At 52.0% G+C, this 19581-nt stretch overlaps 9 protein-coding genes across 9 annotated transcripts; 5 read left to right on the forward strand and 4 right to left on the reverse strand.

The window, feature by feature from the left end:
• The first annotated feature begins 1157 nt into the window (after positions 1 to 1157).
• Positions 1158 to 2510, forward strand: K489DRAFT_381570 (NAD(P)-binding protein). Its single transcript, XM_033605157.1, has 3 exons — positions 1158 to 1415; positions 1506 to 1868; positions 1932 to 2510. The coding sequence occupies exons 1-3, from the start codon at positions 1291 to 1293 to the stop codon at positions 2386 to 2388; spliced, it is 945 nt and encodes a 314-aa protein (XP_033458612.1). The 5' UTR covers positions 1158 to 1290; the 3' UTR covers positions 2389 to 2510.
• K489DRAFT_381571 (MFS general substrate transporter) lies at positions 2361 to 4574 on the reverse strand. The gene has a single exon (XM_033605158.1). It carries the CDS (start codon positions 4364 to 4366, stop codon positions 2492 to 2494), a length of 1875 nt encoding a protein of 624 aa, XP_033458613.1. The 5' UTR covers positions 4367 to 4574; the 3' UTR covers positions 2361 to 2491.
• A 163-nt stretch (positions 4575 to 4737) lies between these two features.
• Positions 4738 to 7263, forward strand: K489DRAFT_402454 (ARM repeat-containing protein; the record flags this gene model as incomplete). Its single annotated transcript, XM_033607049.1, has 2 exons — positions 4738 to 5724; positions 5805 to 7263. Exons 1-2 carry the CDS (start codon positions 4751 to 4753, stop codon positions 7261 to 7263), a joined length of 2433 nt encoding a protein of 810 aa, XP_033458614.1. The 5' UTR covers positions 4738 to 4750.
• A 2004-nt stretch (positions 7264 to 9267) lies between these two features.
• Positions 9268 to 11246, reverse strand: K489DRAFT_432530 (uncharacterized protein). The gene is made up of 3 exons (XM_033608491.1): positions 11109 to 11246; positions 9441 to 10958; positions 9268 to 9364 (listed from the first exon to the last, which is right to left on the reverse strand). The coding sequence occupies exons 1-3, from the start codon at positions 11233 to 11235 to the stop codon at positions 9279 to 9281; spliced, it is 1731 nt and encodes a 576-aa protein (XP_033458615.1). The 5' UTR covers positions 11236 to 11246; the 3' UTR covers positions 9268 to 9278.
• An 826-nt stretch (positions 11247 to 12072) lies between these two features.
• K489DRAFT_411031 (ribosomal protein S19/S15) lies at positions 12073 to 12558 on the reverse strand (the record flags this gene model as incomplete). Its single annotated transcript, XM_033607769.1, has 4 exons — positions 12073 to 12115; positions 12173 to 12352; positions 12445 to 12460; positions 12516 to 12558. 4 exons carry the CDS (start codon positions 12556 to 12558, stop codon positions 12073 to 12075), a joined length of 282 nt encoding a protein of 93 aa, XP_033458616.1.
• A 575-nt stretch (positions 12559 to 13133) lies between these two features.
• Positions 13134 to 15536, forward strand: K489DRAFT_321291 (DNA repair exonuclease; the record flags this gene model as incomplete). The annotated part of the gene is made up of 3 exons (XM_033601535.1): positions 13134 to 13411; positions 13473 to 13563; positions 13614 to 15536. Coding segments are annotated over 3 exons (2292 nt in total), but the record flags the coding sequence as incomplete, so codon positions are not given.
• Positions 15537 to 15619: 83 nt separating this feature from the next.
• On the reverse strand, positions 15620 to 16939 carry K489DRAFT_381575 (transcription initiation factor IID, TAF10 subunit). Its single transcript, XM_033605159.1, has one exon. It carries the CDS (start codon positions 16773 to 16775, stop codon positions 15930 to 15932), a length of 846 nt encoding a protein of 281 aa, XP_033458618.1. The 5' UTR covers positions 16776 to 16939; the 3' UTR covers positions 15620 to 15929.
• A 980-nt stretch (positions 16940 to 17919) lies between these two features.
• Positions 17920 to 18266, forward strand: K489DRAFT_381578 (uncharacterized protein). The gene has a single exon (XM_033605160.1). The coding sequence runs from the start codon at positions 18000 to 18002 to the stop codon at positions 18168 to 18170; it is 171 nt and encodes a 56-aa protein (XP_033458619.1). The 5' UTR covers positions 17920 to 17999; the 3' UTR covers positions 18171 to 18266.
• Positions 18267 to 18516: 250 nt separating this feature from the next.
• On the forward strand, positions 18517 to 19576 carry K489DRAFT_381580 (histone H4). Its single transcript, XM_033605161.1, has 5 exons — positions 18517 to 18823; positions 18889 to 19024; positions 19082 to 19109; positions 19172 to 19245; positions 19312 to 19576. Exons 1-5 carry the CDS (start codon positions 18648 to 18650, stop codon positions 19348 to 19350), a joined length of 453 nt encoding a protein of 150 aa, XP_033458620.1. The 5' UTR covers positions 18517 to 18647; the 3' UTR covers positions 19351 to 19576.
• Positions 19577 to 19581: the final 5 nt, after the last annotated feature.

The raw sequence follows: 19581 nt of genomic DNA on the forward strand, positions 1-19581 counted from the left end.
ACAAGTCTCCTGTCTTCCAAGATACTGGACCCGCAAAGTGCGTCCGGATGACTTACGACGTCCCGATTTGGTTGAGGTGGCGGCGGCGGCTGTCATGACCATCAATCCTTAATGTCATATGTTTTACCTTGATTCTGACCCGTACGAGATATGGGCAGCTGGACCGGACATTAAAGCTCCATGTTGTCTTTCAAGGCAAGGTTGGCGGCGATGATCATCAACATTCTGGCGCCTCACCTGACGGCCTTCCCATGGTCAACATGGTCAACATCTCAAGTTTGCTTATAATCGTAGTACGTGCCTGTGTATCATGATCTTCGCCTGCACTCCACATGGCCTTCGTCGATGTGAGCATGTACATGAATGTACCTAGGTATGTACATGGTGTCATCTTACTAATGATGCCGTTTGGGGGTGCTGCTGCAACGGCGATGTCAACACATGTTCCTTGCAGTCTGTCTACATCAAGATCGGGAGCCCCGCCTACGACGATCTCGAATCTGATCGTACTGATCTCGTTCGATTGGCGAAGATGCTCTCTCCGCACTTGTCCATCCGCGCACGCGAGATTGCTTAGTTCGAGGCCAAATTCGGGAGACTGAGACACGCATGTTTGTAGTGTAAGAGCTAATTTGGTAGCGATCGAGGTCTAGGCGGTGTTTGAATGTGCCGAGAGAACGATGAGCGATCGACAGTGTAATGGGACAATTACGATGCGTCTCAGAGCGATCTGGACAGAGGTTGACACTGAGTTGTAAGTATCAAGGAGCGACGATGCTTTGCTCTCTGTCCAAAGGCGTTCTAGAACTCGGTTTGCCTGTAAAACACATACATGTACAATTCAAAACAGTAAATCGTCAGGGCTGTCCATCAACCATGACAAATCTCTAACACCTGGCTATGAGCATTTCCGCACTTCAGAAGGAAGCTTTTGGAGAAACGGAGTGTATCATAGGAGGTGTCAATTCATTATTTACGTGTGTATATTCCATTGTGCGCAGGTGTGTGGCATAAATACATGATGAACGGACAAACGGAGTTTTGTCTACTTCTGCGACTCAGAGAATGGCGGCCTTGCCGAGGCTATGCCCAGCTGGGATAATTGACCACAGTCGTACACTCCAGTAGTAGATGACCGGCTCACGTCACCTTTCATCCAAGCAGCAAAATCACGGCATATGCACCTTAGCAACTTGTAGAAGAAAGACGGTGAATTGGCCTCCACATCGTCGCACTTGCTATTGAGAATCATCTAAATTGATTGAAAGCCGTGCATTGAAGATCTGCAAGATGAAGTCTACTGCAAAGGCTCGTGTTCAGGCCCTGAGCGAACAGCTCAATGAACCTCCGCGGAGTCCTGGCGCATTTGAAGATATTCCTCAGATCCCAACCGTAGCAGGTAACTCAGCAGGACCGTCAGTCAAACCCTCCCCCAAGAAATTTGCATTCAGATCCTCGGACGTTTGTCGCCTGAGCAGTCCTCGCTGACCTTGACCCGACATCAGACGGACACAAGGCAAGGTTGTCATAATTACTGGCTGCAACTCCCCGTTGGGAATCGGTCGTGCCTCAGCTCATCAATTCGCCAACAATGGCGCCAAGGCAATTTTCATTTGCGACTGGAACACCGACCATCTTGAAACCCACAAGCGCGAGATCAACTCACTCTATCCCAATGTCGATATCCACACGCGGAAAGTCGACGCCGGCGATGAGAAGCACGTCGAGGCCCTTGTCGACGATGCTCTGAAGCTTTACGGTCGTCTCGATATCTTCTTCGCCAATGCCGGAATCAACATCTCATACCAGAGCGTCCTCCAGGGCTCTTCGGAGGACTTCATGGAGACGATGCGTGTCAATGCATTAGGGTACGCTTCTCAGATCATCCCATTGAGCACATGAAGACCACTTGGCTGACATAGACTGCGCAGCGTATTCTTGGCTGTCAAGCACGGCGCTCGCGGCATGCTCGAGACATCAGCTGAGAAGAAGTACCCCGGAGGTTCCATTGTTGGCGTCGCCTCGGTCGCAGGCCTCCGTTCAAATGCCGGACCGACAGACTACTCGGCTTCCAAAGCGGCCGTCATCAGCATAATGCAGACTAGCAGCTATCAGCTGAAGGGCACAGGAATTCGCTGCAACGCGATCTGCCCTGGCATCATTGAGACGGGTATGACCAGTCCCATGTACGAGTCGGCACGTGCGAGGGGCTCAGAGCAAAAGATCGGGCAACTCAACCCACTTATGCGCGGCGGGGTATCGGACGAAATTGCGCGTGTCGCCTTGTTCCTGGGCAGTGACGAAGCGAGTTATGTCAACGGTCAAGCGTGGGCAGTATGCGGAGGTCTATCAGCAGGACATCCTTTTGTACCAGGTAGAATGGCATGATCGCCTATCGACGTTTGTATCTATGTCACCAGACACCTTACTAAATTCATTATACTTGATGTAAAGGGATCAAAAGCTGCTACTATGCAAATGCTAATTACTATCAAACGACCACGCCACGACTGACCCATCCGCCGGGGCCACGCCACGCCCAAAGGAACATTCCACAGGCAACCCAGACGGTGACGGTCATCGCCCAGAATGTTGGAGCATAACACATCATGCCATGGCAGAGGGTGTCTCCATCGGGGCTCTCGCCCAGACGCTGGCCTCGTTCAGTGGCCCATTGGTAGACGGCCGAATAGATCAGACCCCAAATCGTGGCGCCCAATGCCGGCACAGTAGCAACGATGCCCCAGTTCGTTCCAAAGTTCTCTATGCCCCAAATGACGCTGACGATGATTGGCGTCAGGCTGAAGGCAGCGCCGTATCCGGCACCAACGAAAGCCGACACGACCCAGAATCGTTCTGCGTGACCCTGGATGGCGCCGGATGCAAGGATGATACAACCGATGGACAACAGCAAAGCAAAAAATATCATGATCGCAACTCGAGAGATCTCTAGTCTCCGCTTTGGCTCCGTGCGAGCAACGTCTCTCAACGAAGCAAGACTATTGGCGAGAGAATTCGGCCCTCGTCGGTGTTGATGAGGCGAGCTTGTTGGTGCCAGCAGGTCGGTGAGTACACCGGAAAGGATTCTAGATAACGTACTGGTGATGGCGAGGATGGATATGTGAGTCGTGGCAGTCGTGATGCCTTGCGGACTCGCAGCTGACGAGCTTGGAGGGTAAAGGGTGCCGATAATTGTGCCGAGATTGTTGATGTAGCATTCTCCAGGCCCAGTCATGAAGAAGAAGCCGGCTGTTAGCCACCACATTGTATGATCACCCAGGAACAGCCGGGTCTCCTCGTTGAGTAGCCATGTCTTCCGCTCCTCTAGTCGTCGCGCATCTTGCTCGCCAGATTTGTGTTGATTTCCATCCTCATCCTCATCACCAATATCGGGCTCGTGTTGCGCGACCGTACCATAGCCTCGTTGCTGTGAAGCCTCAATCGCTAGTGAGCTCGAGAAATGTGCACTTTCTGTCAACAGCCCGCTCTGCTCCAATTCCTCGATGGCCGCTTCAATTAATTCCTCCTCTCCGATGACCCGTAGAGCAAAATAGCCAATTATTCCACTCGCGAACAAGAGGCAGCCAAGGAAGAGGAAGAAGCGATAGACGTCGACGTCACCTTTGCTCCCATCTGGTCGTCTAATGAAGAGCAAGTTGCTACCAACTTGAGATAACCACATCCCACTCAGACCGAATGCCGCGCTCGGCAAGGCAAGCGCAAGTCCCTTGTATTTCCCTCTGCCAAAATTCTTCGCGCAAGTCGTCACTGCCGCGAGGTACAGGCATGCTGTCCCGAACCCGACGAACATGAATGCAATGACCATGACCCAGTATGGCCAACCCGTGCCACCCGCGCTCACAGAAGGTCCACTCATATATGTGAATGCTGCAAGAATGTATCCGACTCCAAAGAATGATCCGGCAATGACTGAAGGAATTCCCGGTCCGTATCGATCACACAGGTAACCCCAGATCGGAACTGGCAGATACGTCGCCAGCTCTGCTGTGATGGATATCCCATTGACTTGCAATTGGCTGTATTTCAAGTCTGTGAAGAACAAATGACCATAAAGAGAGAAGGCCGTGATGCTACCAGCACCGAGACATTGTATGATCGCCCAGAAGAAGCCCGTATAGCGAAGCACCTCTTTCTTCATTCTTTCACTGTCGTTTGCAATGACGCCTTCAACGATCTCTTCGAAGAAACTGCCCGCATAGCTGATATCTTGGCTATGTCTGCCGCTGCTTTCACCATTTCCTTCGTGGCTCGCAACTAGCGGTCGTCCACCGGGGTGATAGTCGAGCTTGTCGATAACGGTCTGTTGCCCACTTCGGTGACTGGCTGGTCGGGTTGGGGAGGACATGATGGGCGGTCACTATGACCCTCGCAACGCGCAGGCTGTGATGTGTCGACAGACAGTTCACCGCATGCTGGGTCGGATCGTTATAACCGCATGATGTTTACAAGGTGGAGCGGTGGGTAATTGGGGCGAGAGTCCGATAGTGGGCCGCCTGTCCAGCTAAGGCCGAGCGGACGCGAACACGCGACTTCAGGCGGACATGACGCACATGTGGTCGAATCATGGGAGCCTTCAGCGCCGCTAGAAGCTTATTGAGAGTACCGAAACTGACCGACCTCGGGCTCGTGCGAGACACCTGCGCCTGAATTAGGGTTCACCTCACAATTATGTAATTCGTAGGGTTGCCGTCTGGTCATTCACCATCTCGTCCTCTTCACGCCCAAAATCATGTCGTTGACCAATCCTGCAGATGATCGCATCGTCAGATTGCTCGCAGAGGCAGACGATTATCGTAAGGCAGGCAATGTCGAGTCTGCATACAAGGCTCTCAAAGCTGCGGCGGACCTGGATCCAACGAACAAGCTTGTGGCAGCAGCGTCAACGGATCTTCGAGCACAAGACAAAGGCGACAACGCTTTCGTCACACTACTTATCCAGTATCAAAACGATGCAGATGAAGGCACCGGGAAGAGCGCATTGCAAGCTCTTCGTACGAGCTCAGTCAGAGCGGCGGATGCGTTGCGTGCTCTCGATCTCTTGTTGAATGAAAGCCCCCCGAAATTATCGTCGGACGTGCTGCTTGGCACACTACTCAACGTGAGCCTGGATGCTCGTAAAGAAGTAGTGTCGCGGCTGAAGCCCGAAGTGACCATGTTGTTCGAAAAATTCTACACCATGGGGAGACAAAGCTTCCGAGTCTTCACAGGGCTTCCCATTGACGAATCTGTGTGGAGCTCGAGGGACGATCAGGCTAAGTCGCAGCGAGACACCTTTCAAATGTGCACCGCAAAGCTGTTGGGCATAAATGTCCAAGATTCTGAGCGTGCCTTGGAAGCCATGACTCGGCTGCTGACCTTGGCTTCAAAAAATGTCAGTAGCCTAATCGACGCCGATGTTTTTGAAGTCGTCCTTGCCCGTCTCGACATACGAAATGAAGCATCGTTGAGGAGTCAGGCCATGCTGGCGATTGCGAAGATGTTTGAATTGACTGTGGAGAAAGGAGAGGTGCTCTTTGCCAACTTCATCACGTCTGCAGTGGCAAAACAGACGAGCGAGGACCTCGTGATAGCGTTTTCGGCCGCTTCGGCCATCTTCCCGATCGTCGCCCCCATTGCGACCAAACTCTTTTTAACAGAAGGATTTGTGCAACAACTTGTGACTATTCTCGAGCGAAATTCGCAAGCTACAAAGCAAGGTCATCGGTAGGTCAGCAGATTACTCTATATTTTGTTGGGAGGAGCACATTATCGTCTGCCTTCACCATTTCGCTAATGCTGTACAGCGAGAGTGTGACTCTCGAGCGGGCCGCCTTGGAACTATTGTCGGCCGCCTGTGTGGAAAAGTCATGTCGAGAGGCGATTCACACGCATTGCCTGACATGGTTGCAGAGTCTGGTGAACGAGCGCGATTCAACCCACAAGGCCTTAGTCACATTGATACTCGCCAAGATTGACAGTACGTCTCAGGAAGAGATCGCCTCGAAGCTTTCAGGCTTAGTGCTCAACAGCAATCAGGACAGAGACCAAGCGGTCGAAGGTCTCGCGTACACAACACTACAGCCCAAGGTCAAGGAACACGTCGGCTCTGATGAGACTCTGCTCAAATCCCTGGTCAGTGGACTCTCGGAACGGCCAGGATCCGCCTTCGGCTACCTCACTGTGTTCCATAATATTACAACTTATAGACCTTCTCGATCAGAAGAGCAAAAACGAATAGCACAACTAAAAGCATATGCCAATTCAGCAAAGCCAACTCCGGATGATCCATTAGATGATGATGCTCATGTCACAGCTCGGGTAAAGCGACTCATGAATGCTGGTCTTGTGCCGGTGTTGGTGTCCTTGAGTAAACAGACAAACTCCACGACCAATATCGCTCTCATCGTTGGAATTTTGTTGTCGTCATCGAAGGAGCAAAAGCACCGATCAATACTAGTCCAGCAGGGAGCTGTACGAGCCCTCTTCCTAGTGCGAGATCGACTCGCGCACATCGAGAAATCGGAAGCTGAAAAGTTGGTGTCGCGCCAAATGGCTCACGCGCTCGCAAGGCTTTTGATATCCGTGAATCCTGAGCATGTTTTCTCGAGCGGCCTCTCCTCCACATCTGCCGTCAGTGCCATCATCCCATTACTTTCCGAGAATCAAGAAGGTGAGGAACGCGACCTCCTGCCGACATTCGAAGCGCTCCTTGCTTTAACAAACCTTGCGTCTATGGACGATAGCTCCGCCCGAGAGCTTCAGATTCGAACGGCCTTCGACAAGGTCGAGGACTTACTCTTTTCGCCGAATGTGCTTATACAGCGCGCGACTGTTGAACTAGTCTGCAATTTGATGATCTCGCCAAGCGGCGTTGCCAAGTTCGCTGACGGCTCAAAAGACGCAAAACGTCGCATGCAGATCTTGCTGGCACTCGCAGATGTCGACGATGTTGCTACGAGACGTGCCGCTGGAGGAGCCCTTGCCATGTTGACAGAGTGGGATGCTGCTACATCAGCAGTCCTGGACAAAGAGAGGGGTCTTCAGGTAATATTGACCATGTGTGGAGATGAAAGCGATGAACTCAAGCACCGAGGACTGGTTTGTCTTTCCAACATACTCGCGATGAACGGGGACTTGGGGTCTAAAGCCATATCAATGGTCAAAGCCAAGCAAGGGAACGAGGTCATCAAGGAAGCACTGAGAAAAACGCGAAATGCAGATGTTCTGTCCATAGGCGTGGAAGTGCTCAAGAAGCTATCATGAAGCCGACAACTCCACACAATTCCGTCGTAGTCAAGCAGCTAGATCACGGATCAAAGTTGAAATGCACAACTTATCTCATTCATCAATCTATATATCCAGGACAATTCACAGATATCGATAGAAAGGCTGACCAGAGAAAATGCTCGAAAATTCGATACGCGACAATGCTGTGATAATTATGGTGTCCTCTCTGCAAGGTAATGTGTGAAACGAAGTTGAGCTCTGTTTTTATTGCATCAAATGCAGAGAGGTCCCATGAAAGACTTGATGACCGTATGCATCGATCGTGAGTCTCTTGTAAATAGAGGTTGAATGATCCTGAACAGGAATGGCGTGCAAGTCGCGTGGGTGAAGCGATCAATTTGTGTCCTTGGGCTTGCTGCCACGCCAGACGTCACGCCAACGACGCTTGCCAGTGGGGCTCACCGGCTCCATCGCTTGGCTGTTCGATCTACGAGGAGGCGAAGCTGTAACAGCCTTGATTCCAACCTTCCCAGCGATCTGCTCTAACTTAGCCTTGGTTGGGCTGGTATTCTTGACACCGCTCCCGTTCTGGCCATTACGAATCTTGTCGTAAGCAGTTGTACGACCTGGCGAAATGGAAGGCGAGCCCATCGGACTACCAGGTGAGGTTGGAGACAAAGGCGGGTTAGACATGCCATCGAGAGAGCCTTCGTGGAAGCGGCTGGTGACCGAGGGAATCGCGGTGTCGGACATGATGCGCTTGGTCGAGGGCTGAGAAGATCCGTCGTAATGCATTGTGGCAAGTTGCATATTCGGCATGCGGCCAGCGGCAGAGCCGACGACTTGTGTCACAGCGCTGGCTGAATTCTATTCGTGCTGAGGGCTGATGATTCGGTGGCCGGTGAGTTGACGTGAAAGTCTGGAATCCAGGCTGGCCAAGCTGGTAATGCGATGAGTTTCAACAGGTGATGACGCGTCGTGCTTGTCTAGCATGTCGGTTCTAACAGCCTTCTGGTCGACATCCACTGAGTTGGCCTCGTTCGCGACATTGCCACTTACATTCACGAGAGACTTTTGCTGAGGGGAGTGCTGATTATCGTGCTGGTTTGATGGTTTGACTTCTTGACGGAGCTTCGATGAAGTCCGTTCTGGGAAAGGAAATCCAGCGAAGCCAGTGCCCAAGTTGGCCTTGCCTTTCGCCCAAGCGCCAAGATTTGAAGGCTGGTCATTAACGTGAGGCCCGTCTACAGCGGGCGACAGAACGGCGTTCTCATTCTGAGGCGCAAATACTGCTTCCTTGAGCGTGTCCATACTGGAGACCATAGTTTCAAGCAGTTGAGGACGGTTTGCGGCTGCCTTTTCGTTGACTTCACGCTCTTGCGATTGGGCATCCAAGGACGACTCGTGATGATCGTCTGGGGATTCAATCTCAACAGAGGGACGTTGCTGTACGTCGTTTGATGATACATCGGCGGATGAGCTGGACTTCAGCAGACCAGAACAATATCCATCGAGGAAATTTCCCACGCGATCCATGCCCACAAGCCGACGTTGTAGCCCAGCTTGGTAGCCCTCCATCCACTCCCGCGGCTTTTGTGAGAAGTCTAACATTGGGGCAGACGCGGAGTCATCATGTACGTTCCCGGGCAGAGCCTTAGGCATTTCCGGTGAAGACGAGAGAGCTGAGAAATGGTCCGGATGTTCTTGAACAAACAAGAACTCTCGTCTGGCTTTCGGGCTGACATTGTGGGTTCCACGGGCTAGCATGGCTTCGGACGCCGCGACAGGCATTCCTGAGTCCCAAAGAGATTTTTTACTAACGGAGGGCACAAATTCCAAGGCCGCGCTGGATGGCTGAAGTGGTGGCTCGTGAGACGAAGTAGGTTCTTCGGACCGATCATCTTGTGGCGCGCGGCTCTTGAATACCTTGTCCGGAATGACTGGATTCCAATTCGAGTCATGAAAGTCCTGGCCGGGAGGTGTCATTGGCGACTCGTCACGAGTTCCGCCGCACTCGTCCGGATATATATTCTCTTTGTCGTCTGAATGCTCTAGTCGCATTGGATATGCAAGTTGTCGAGTTGAGTACTCGCGTGTGTCGCGAGGGAAGAAGTCTGCAGTCTCAAAGCTTGAGATGCTGGAGGAGTGTAAGTGAGTTGCCTTCTTCGTTGGGCTGATTGTACCATCAGACTCCGTGGTGGCTCGATTGTTACCTGAAGGTATTGTGTGCAGCTGAGGCAAAGTTGGGTCCACCTCTGCCGATGTCTTATCGTGAGGCATTGAACCCTGGCTGTCCGCTGTATGCGCTCGTTGGAATTGGGAGGGCTTGTACACTGGGCTCATTGGATCCAGGCTTGACTTGCAATAACCAGTCTGATGAGTGCTCGGCAGTTTGATCGGAACAGCACGAGAGCCTTTCATGGCCGAATGCTGGATACCATGGTGCATACACGCCTGTTCATGATTTTGATCCTGGCATTGTGCACTTTGCTGCGCTGCGGCCGGCACATGATCTTGAGCTGCAACTCGCACCATCGGCTGAACGTACGGAATATAAGTCGGAGCCATAGCACCATCAAAAGTCGCAGGGAGCATGAATTTGCCAAGGGGTGCGCCACGCCACGGGTGACTTCCGTACATAGGGTCTGGATGAATCGCTGACTGCGGGTCGAAGGGACCAGCGAATTGGTGCAATTGACCAGGATGGAGTGGCCCGGCTTGGGAATTTGAAACGGGACGGCGGTCATGCTGAATCGGGAACGCTGAAGGCAAAGCTCGATTATGTGGAGACGAGGCTGAATGAGAGTGCATCATTGCTCGGGGTGAGGTTGGAGCATGGAGTGGCGGCTGTGTCCGCAAATGCTTGATTGAAACGCGAATCTTGTCTTTCGCAACGACAAGCTCGCGACGCTTGACAACGAGAGCCTCTAAGGCAGGCTTAGACATTGACTTTCCGCACAATGCCTCTGTCTTGTCAAGATCTTTCGACTCGCCATCTAGCTTGGAGTACTCAAGTTCGAGAGCCGATATCTGCGAAGCGATGGGAGGTTCAGCGGCCACGAGCATACCAGGCTTTCGAGGGTTGCGAGCATCGTCGGAATGGGAATAAATCTTGTCGGCCGACCAGGAGATTCCACGATGTGCCATTTGGTCGACTACGTTCGGTGCGGTCCGCTCAAGTTGATAATTGCCGTCCACAATGCGGATTGGCTTGACGATGCCATCGATGATCTGGCAAAAGTTGCCGTGCTCGTCTTGAGCTATGAAGTTTTCCTGGGTGGCATAATCGCGGTATTCATGACCACCATGAAGATTTGGAGCAAATTTAATAACTCCTCCATTCGCCTTCACGGCACTGTAGCCGTAGCGCGGATATGTGAGAGGCGACTGCTCGCTCGGGACGATTCGGCCGCCGGCGGTGACACGGACATGTTGTGGCGAGCCATGGTGTTTGACCAGAGCCTCTGCCTTTTTCTTCTTGAGCGAAGGAGTTGGAGAGGGGCGTAGCCAGTGAGAAATTGGACGTGAGAGCTGCCCGTTGGGAGCAATCTCGCCGAGCGGGGCAACTGATGGTGGCGCAGCCTGAGACACAAGATATGGTGATTCGACTGACGAGGCAAGAACGTTCTCGTCGTTATATTTGCCGGACGGAACACTCAAACTGTTGTGGGTAGAGTTCCGAGATCGGAAAGAACGTGCCGCGAACGATTTAGAGCCGCGAAGAACATGCTCTGTATCGCAAGTCAGCACTTTAACACCTCGGAGGCTAAGATCGAATAGCGGACGACTTTAATGTTCATGCCTTGATCATGTATTCAACGCCAGAGCCCGATGATGTACGTCCTTTGTGTAGGTGTGCTTATATTCTGGATCGAACGTACCTTTTACAATTTCAGCGTCCTCGCCATCGTGCTGTTCGATTGCCTCGTGGAGTCGTGGCTGGGACGATGAATCTCGAAGGCGATGAAGCTCCTGGGCCGAGTAGACCCGGCGGGCAGTGGCTGGCATTTTACTGAAGCAGCAGGCTCGGAACCGGAAATGTGCGCGAGTAGGCTGCACGACGTGTGCCTTACGAAGGGAGTGGACGGCGAATGACAGCGGCGTTGACGAGATGGAGTGAGGGGGAATTGTTCTCGACCACTGCGCCGCTTGTTGAAAATGCGTCAATTTGGCGTGGTGCCGGGGGGCACAAGCAAGCAAGCACCGATGGGAACGAGCGATTCTGACGAGAGCGAAAAGGACAGTATGAAGATTTGAGAATGGTGGGCTGTGATGGAAGCTGAGCAAAATGACGAGACTGATTGCTGTGCAATCAGGGAATATGTTTTGACGACTTGGTAATGTATCAGCGAGAATACTGAGCGAGTTTACACTAGAGCGCTGTACACGGCGCAAGTCCACTCCTTCACAGCCACGCAAGGGCGTTGGATATCCCGAATGAACTTTCGGGAAAGCATGCAGGCAACTGCTCAGCCACTTGCTTAAGGGCAGTAGCAACCTTGTCCGGCAGTCGACTTCCATCGGAATTTTGCCGAGAGAGCAGGAGGTTGGCCAAGTTCGTCGATATGCATATCGACGAATCTGCCTATGACAGATTCCGCTTCTTCTTGCAAATCGGAGCCAGCCGATTCGAAAAATGTTTGGGACGATACAGTTGCGCCTGATCATCAATAGAATCTTGAACATTCCTGCCCAGTTCCTCGCGTACCTCTCCCTCTCGTCGTCATTCTTTCGGCAACATCTTTGCTGTTCACTGATAGGGCATCGCCCGGATGGATTGTGCAATATGCATAGGTCGTTGTATGGACACGAAAGCAAGAGCAGATAAAATGCTCCTGGGGCGATTTATTTGTTCTTGCTCTGCTTGAATGTGAAGCGTTTGCGCGTACTTTGTCCGAGCCTAATCAGCGTTGGGGCTCCTGAAAGACGTCTAGACTAGACTCACGGCGAGAATTCTCCCAATTTATGTCCAACCATGTCTTCAGTTATGCGCACATCTGTGTACGCCTTGCCATTGTGCACTTGGAAGACAAGTCCCACAAAGTTGGGCAAGATCGTCGCACTCCGTGCCTGCGTTCGAACGGGAGGGATACGGTCGCCTGGTGCTCCACGAATGATCGGGAGTCTACGCGCATCAGGTCAGTCGTGATGCATTTCGTGCCCTCGTGACGATGTTGCTTTGGTGCCTGCCAAACGTCGATTGTTCCTGCCACTTACGGGACGATGTGAGGTCCTGTGTTTTCTGTCAGCTTTGCGAATGCATTGATAGGCGCAGGATGCCCACCAACCTTTCCATACCGAGCGCTTGCAGAGCGCCAATGTTGCCCTCATTTTGCAACAAGGTATCTGTGCTTTCGTGATAAAGTTCTCAATGACAGCCTCGTGAGCGACAGTGACCTTCAAATGTACAGTATAGACATATGCGGGAATGCCCTCGGACATGTGCCGTTTCCAGCCTAGCAGCCAGGATGCCGCAAAGATAGTCACGTGCGGTCGTGGCTGACTCGCGCCTCGACCTTGTGAGCTCCGATGCGACGACGTAGTTTTAGTCTGTAACAGGCGCCAGTGCCGCGTCGACCAATCGCAAGAAGGAACTACGATAGCATATCGAACCATGACAGAAGTCTACAACCTCACCACACTCTGTTTATAGTGTTTGAACCCGGAACTGCGGACTCAGATCGTTGTATCTCAATTTAAACAACCAGATCGTTCCCCGCCAGACTTCTGGAACACAAGATTGACATTGCGACCAGCGAGAAAGTATCGCAGTACCGCCAATCTGAGGCTTGAGCCATACTCTGTCATCTTCCAGCGAGCAACAGCGATGCGCGATTCCTTCGGTAACAATACTGCTTCAGCAATGTATTCAAAGACCAGAATAACTGATAACTTGATGGCCAGCGGACACGATTCGCATTTTGGTCGCCACTGACAACCATGTCGGTTACAACGAACGAGATGCCATTCGTGGTGATGACAGCTGGCGATCGTTTGACGAAGCCATGTGCATTGCCCGCGAGCGTGATGTCGATATGATATTGCTGGCGGGCGATCTATTCCACGAAAACAAGCCGTCGAGAAAATCGATGTATCAAGTCATGCGCAGCTTGCGTACCAATTGTCTTGGAGACAAACCATGCGAGCTGGAGATGCTAGGGGACGGCAGTGAACATTTTATGGGGTATATCCCGTCACTCAAGCACGGCGAACTTTACAGCCCGCTGACTGCTGACGATTTGCAGTGCTTTTAATCATGTCAACTACGAAGATCCGAACATCAATGTGGCAATTCCAGTGTTCTCAATCCACGGCAATCACGATGATCCATCAGGGGTATGTTGCATCGCGAGGACGTTTGCTTGGCTGATGCTGACCTTGCAAAGGAAGGCTTCTACGCAGCACTCGATATCCTGCAAGCATCGGGTCTCTTGAACTACTACGGACGCACTCCCGAGTCCGACAGAATCAACGTAAAACCGGTTTGCTTGCAGAAGGGCAAGACGAAATTGGCCTTGTACGGCTTGAGTAATGTCCGTGACGAGCGTCTCCACAGAACATTTCGAGACGGCAATGTGAAGTTTTTCCGACCGCAGCTACAGACTGGGGACTGGTTCAATTTGATGAGCGTTCATCAAAACCATCATGCATACACAGAGACTGGCTATCTCCCGGAGTCATTCTTACCCCATTTTCTCGATCTCGTGATTTGGGGTCATGAGCACGAGTGCAAAATAGACCCCGTCACCAATGCAGATACTGGATTCAAGGTCATGCAGCCGGGATCCTCAGTCGCTACGTCTCTGGTAGCCAGCGAAGCAGTGGCAAAACATATCGCGATTGTGTCGATCACAGGGACTGACTTTGAAGTTGAGAACATCCGTCTCAAGACCGTCCGTCCTTTCGTGTGGCGGGATATCGTGCTCAAGGACTTTCCGGAAATGCAGGAGTTGGCCCACAAGAACGAAAACCGAGTCCAGATCAGTCAATTCTTAGAGGGCATTGTCAATGAACTCATTGAAGAAGCGAAAGAGAATTGGCGGGAGACACAGCAAGAGTCTGGTGCCGATGCTGAAGACGATGAAGAGCCGCCGCTTCCTTTAGTGCGTCTGAGAGTGGAAAACACGCCGCCCGAAGGGGGCAAGTTTGAGATTGACAATCCGCAGCGCTTTTCGAGCCGCTTCGTGGACAAAGTTGCCAACACGACTGATGTGATACAATATCATCGCAAACGTACTGTAGTGCGCATGGTCAAAGGCAAGCCAGAGATGCCCGAGCCAAGTGTCATGGAGCAGATGTCGCTCGATAGCATCAAAGTGGACAAGCTTGTGAAGGAGTTCCTCACGGCACAATCGCTCACCATCCTTCCACAGAACAGCTTCAGCGATGCAGTTGGACAATTCGTGGATAAAGACGATCGACATGCAATGGAAGAATTCCTCACATATTCTCTCGAGCAGCAAGTGGATAGCCTGCTGAAAGGCGGCGAAGATGACGACAGCGACAGCGACCACTATGATAACCTCAAGATGACAGAACGGATCGAAAATATCCGCCTTCGATTGGAAGATGCCCATGCAAAAGGAGAACGCAACAGAAATAAAACTGGCTCGAAGCGCAAACCTAGACCTGCCACTTGGGACAGTGATTTCGAAGGCCACTGGGAGGACAGCTTGATGTCTGCCCCCACGTACGAAGATGATCGGCCGGAAGCTGACAATGACGAAGACAATGCGAGTGTTGCTTCGGCAACACCAGCTGCGCCCGCAAGAGGCAGAGGGAGTCGAGGAGGCCGTGCAGGCAAATCAACAGCAGGAACTGCTCGTCAAAGCGCAGTCGCTACCAAGAAGGCACCAGCAAAGTCTGCAGCTTCCAAGGGCAAAAAGCGGCAGCCATTCGAGGATGAAGAGGATGATGACGACGAAGATGAAAACCATGATGATCACGACGTGATAATGATTGACGACGACGACGATGACGACGACGAGAGCCAGGGCCTTTTTGTTAGGGAGACAGCTAAGAAGAAAGCAGCGCCTTCGACGCGACGAGCACCTGCCAAATCAACGTCAACAACAGCTGCAAAGCCGGTACCAAGAAAGGCTGCGGCAAAAGCAGCTCCGACCACGACGACACGTGCTCGCCAGACACAGATCAGCTTCGGAACACAGCCGAGTGTTGGTCGCTCAAGCGGTCGAACGGCGGCGACGTCGTCGTCGAGACGTGTACATGAGCCGAGCGAGGACGAAATCGATGATGACGACGATGCATTCGAACCACCACCGCCAAACCAGCGAGCCAAGCGGCGGTGAACGAATGCTTCAAGAGCTCGAATAGACTCCGGCAGAGGAGAACGAGGATTCAATGTAAGATAGAATGTGATCAAGCTTTTCGCACCTCTGCTCAACAATTTTCAACATGTGATACCAATCAAATCGAATAGCTCGAGGTTTGTTTCTTTCTGACGAGCCGGTCTGCGCAACTCATCTTCACCATCAACCCGAAACAAGGTCGCAGGGTACCATTCATTTTTCATGCTGAACTCGTTATTTGAATTATCCGCCCAGACGCCTATTGCTCTCATTTCGAGAGCGCGATCCTCCCAAATGCCACTCTAACGCCTACCCGGCCAGCGAAAATCGATGCCAGCACAGATCAAGACAATACGTAGGAACAATAATACCCAGATACCAGCCCAAGAACTATTATCGGTAGAACTCGCCACGCTTAACGTTGACACCGTACTCGCCAACTGCCATTCCCAGGTCTTCCATCGTCAAGACTGTCCGGCCTTGCGCAGCGCCCGCACCTCCACCTCCATAGCCAGCCCGTGGTCCGCCCAATGGTGCCGATTTGCCCGAGTCCTTCTTTCCACCTCTTGCGGCGCCTTCAGCATCACCTGCCGCTGGCGCTGCCGCCGCCGTACCGAAACCTGCCGCCCCGCCTAGGCCTGTGAGAGGGTTATTCGACGTCGTATTTGTGCTCCTGATGCGGCTGTATTGGTATGCGTCGGCCGCAATGTCCGCGATGAACTTTTGTGTCGCCAGGGCAAGTAGACGAGCTAATCGTCGATCACTTTCGGGTGGTGGAGGTAGACCCGCGACTGTCATGTAGTAATCCGTCACGGCATCCGGGATCAAGGGCGCATAGTCGTCCATTTTCCCTAGAAATTCGCGGAGCGATGTGTCTTTCTTTTGTGGTATCCTAGGTTCGAGCACCGCTGGCAAATTGTTGAGAGCGCCTTCTACATCGAGTGCTGTGGTAGTTGCGGCATTTCCGGCTGCATCACCGCTGGCAGCTCCTGCAGCATCGTTTGCTCCGTCGAGGTTCATATTGTCGTCTGCCGCTGCACTGCCGCTTGCGACGGGGTTGATTTCGGCGTCAATCTCCCGATCAGGGAGGCTCTCGAGGGGGGCATCTTCCGCGATCGATTGTGATGGCTGTTCAGTGACGGAGGAAGCAGGCTGAGTGGTGGATTGTGATGGCGCATCGGAGCTGGCAGCCGGCAGCGCGCTGGTGGAGGCAGGCTGATCGCCGGCGCCGTCTGCCATGGTGAACGGCGAGCTTGGTCCGATGAGCTGGAATTTGAGCTCGATCTGCTAGAATTCAAATCTGCGAGTTCAATGTCGCCAGATGCGTGTGTAAGCGCACGTGCAGATCCACCGTTGTGAGTTGTTAAAGCGTCGGAATGTCTGTCACAGAAGTTGTCCCGATTGATGTACGCATGCGCGAGCTTGTGAGCCGCGGGCTGGGCAGGTGAAGCGAGCAGCCAACACCAGCATGCGGCGGAATCTATTCCGAAGCTGTCACGGCCGCTTCTAACGGTGATTCTCCGAGACGCTTCGACTTCATCCGGCCTTGAAAGAATGAGATGGGTAGTATATCGCATCGCATATATGATCGTTGATATCCGGTCAATATTCGTGGATCGGGCTCCGCATAACTCTGCTGATCGAGCAGTCACTCGGAACGACGAAGACCATCTCGAACATACGTAGCGCTACAGCAGGCACTACTCATGATATACTGGAGTTCGAAATGATTTGGAAGGCGTGAGCTACACCCAGACCATGATAGCTGCCAATTGCGACCGAGGATCTCAAAAGAGATGCTGCCCTCCTCGTCTCGGCGTAATGTGGCGGTACAAGATGCACCAGGTAGAGAGACTTGGGACAGCAGCGTGTTTGACAAAGCCAACCCGTATACGGTGCGCTCGGTCTGTACAACAGCATCGGTTACGATCGACCGAGAACATGAGGTGAGAACTGCTATGATTAAGTCTTCAAGAGCAGTCCTCTTGACGTATTCAGTCCTGTGCTTCCGAACCAACCCTCTTGGCTGGTAACACTGGAGAACTTGCGTCCATGCGACGTCTCAGGGACCAACTCGTATGAGTGAATGACAGCAGATGTTTTGCAGCAGTCCACGATCTGTTGCACATTGCCGTCCACCTTCTACATTCAGCTAGAAGGCTGTGTTATCGCTGTGCCATTGGGAACGTGGCCGAATTCAATATTACACCTCCATCGTCCAGGCGAGGGATGATGTGTCACTATGTAGCACCAGAACCATCACAGTCCTTGAAAGACGAAGTTTCTGAGCAAACAAGAGCACTTCTGTGTGTGATTTACTGACAGCATTCCACGAAAGTGACCATGAGAGAATTCTGACCATGCTTTTCAGTGCCGACACAACGAGCGACTCAACTAGAACCTTTGGCAGCAAGGGAGGACGACGTGCGTTGAACACGAAGCTCTCTTCGAACTTGCCTCGACATGCATTCTTGTGTTTGTGTCAATTCTCGCGTGAGGCTTAAGCGGAAAGTGCAATATGCCAATGTGGACGACGACGGCGACGACAACAACAACAACAACAACAACAGCAACAACGGAAATAAGCGCCGAAGTGATATCGAGGGCACTATAGCCCAGCCCTCCGTCACTTGAAGTCCGAGACTTCGTGGTCGTCGGTTCGATATGTCAAGCAGAGCGACACCGAGGCCATAGTGAGGTGGTCTTCTTGGGTCCGAGTGATGAAGACGTTAGATCTCATTCTCAGATCTTACCTAGTACATTGATTTTGGACGTGCATTTATTACGAGTTCGATGTTGAATAAGAACACCGGGATTTGACAGCTCGACGCAGAAGATGACATAATAAGCGCGGGCACCAGCAGGTACTTGTACTACATGTACTGTGCTGCACTAACCAACAAGTGAAACAGCGAAGTCACAACAATTGTATACTGTAGTAAGATATCGCATGCCAATACCCAACACCTTCTAGCCTTCCTCTGACAAAGCGCGTCTCGACAACCAACTTCACGATTTTCCACTATCGCCTCGTGAGATTCCAACGATATCGCTGAGCTGTCGACATCATCGCAGTCGGCGGTCCAGACAAGGCTTTGTCGTGACCTTGCGATGCCATCGCTCTTTAATTTTGGCTTACTTCGATCGGACGTGCCACATAAGAACCACACTGGCGGTAAATCTATTCCTCCTTCAGGATTTACAAGCATCAACGCTCCCCCTAAAACTAGTCACGGCATTGGCGGAATTGGTCTTGGACACGGCAAATCAGCCACCAAAAGACATCGGTAGGTTATGAGAATGCACCATCATGCTGCCGAGGCTGGTTCAATTGACAAAATCGGTCCGAAAGCAAAATCCTCAAAGACACAATCCAAGGCATCACGCGCGGCGACATTCGACGGTTGGCGCGTCGCGGTGGCGTCAAGCGCATCTCTGCTGCGATCTACCCTAGCGTTCGCATGGCCGTAAAGCAACGACTTGAAGATGTATGGAGTGCCGAGTATAAGGTCATGGTCGCGCGACTTACTGATGAAGTACCGCAGATTCTGAACAAGGTCATTCCTATCGTAGGTGCGTTTGTCAACACGGCCTTGTCCCCCACATCGCCTCGAGCTGTGCTGACCAATTGCCAGAGAACACCGGGCGAAAGACTGTACAGACAATGGATGTCGTCTATGCTCTGAACATGTTGGGCAATCCGATCTACGTACGTTGATATCGTGAATAGCTAACTCGCGTATATTGAGAATCCTCTGGCTGACTGTATCTCTAGGGTTTCGGAGAGGCAAACAAGCTCTCGCAGCTGAAGTGAGCTCTCAAGATATGGACCAATGATTGAACTATAACGAAGATATGATTGAAACGAGTGTGACGGCCAATGTGATCAAACGTGGGACGGCAATGTCAAATAATTGAGATAGCCTGGGATGGACCACTGGTGGTTTGGACTGCACCAGCGGCAATTTTACCGAATCGAATGTAATTAAATGCTGTATAAAAGTCGGTGTGTGGCATGGAAACAAAAAACCGTTGGATCATTAGA

This window comes from Dissoconium aciculare, assembly GCF_010015565.1.
Source record: "Dissoconium aciculare CBS 342.82 unplaced genomic scaffold K489scaffold_8, whole genome shotgun sequence".
Taxonomy (NCBI): Eukaryota; Fungi; Ascomycota; class Dothideomycetes; order Mycosphaerellales; family Dissoconiaceae; genus Dissoconium; species Dissoconium aciculare.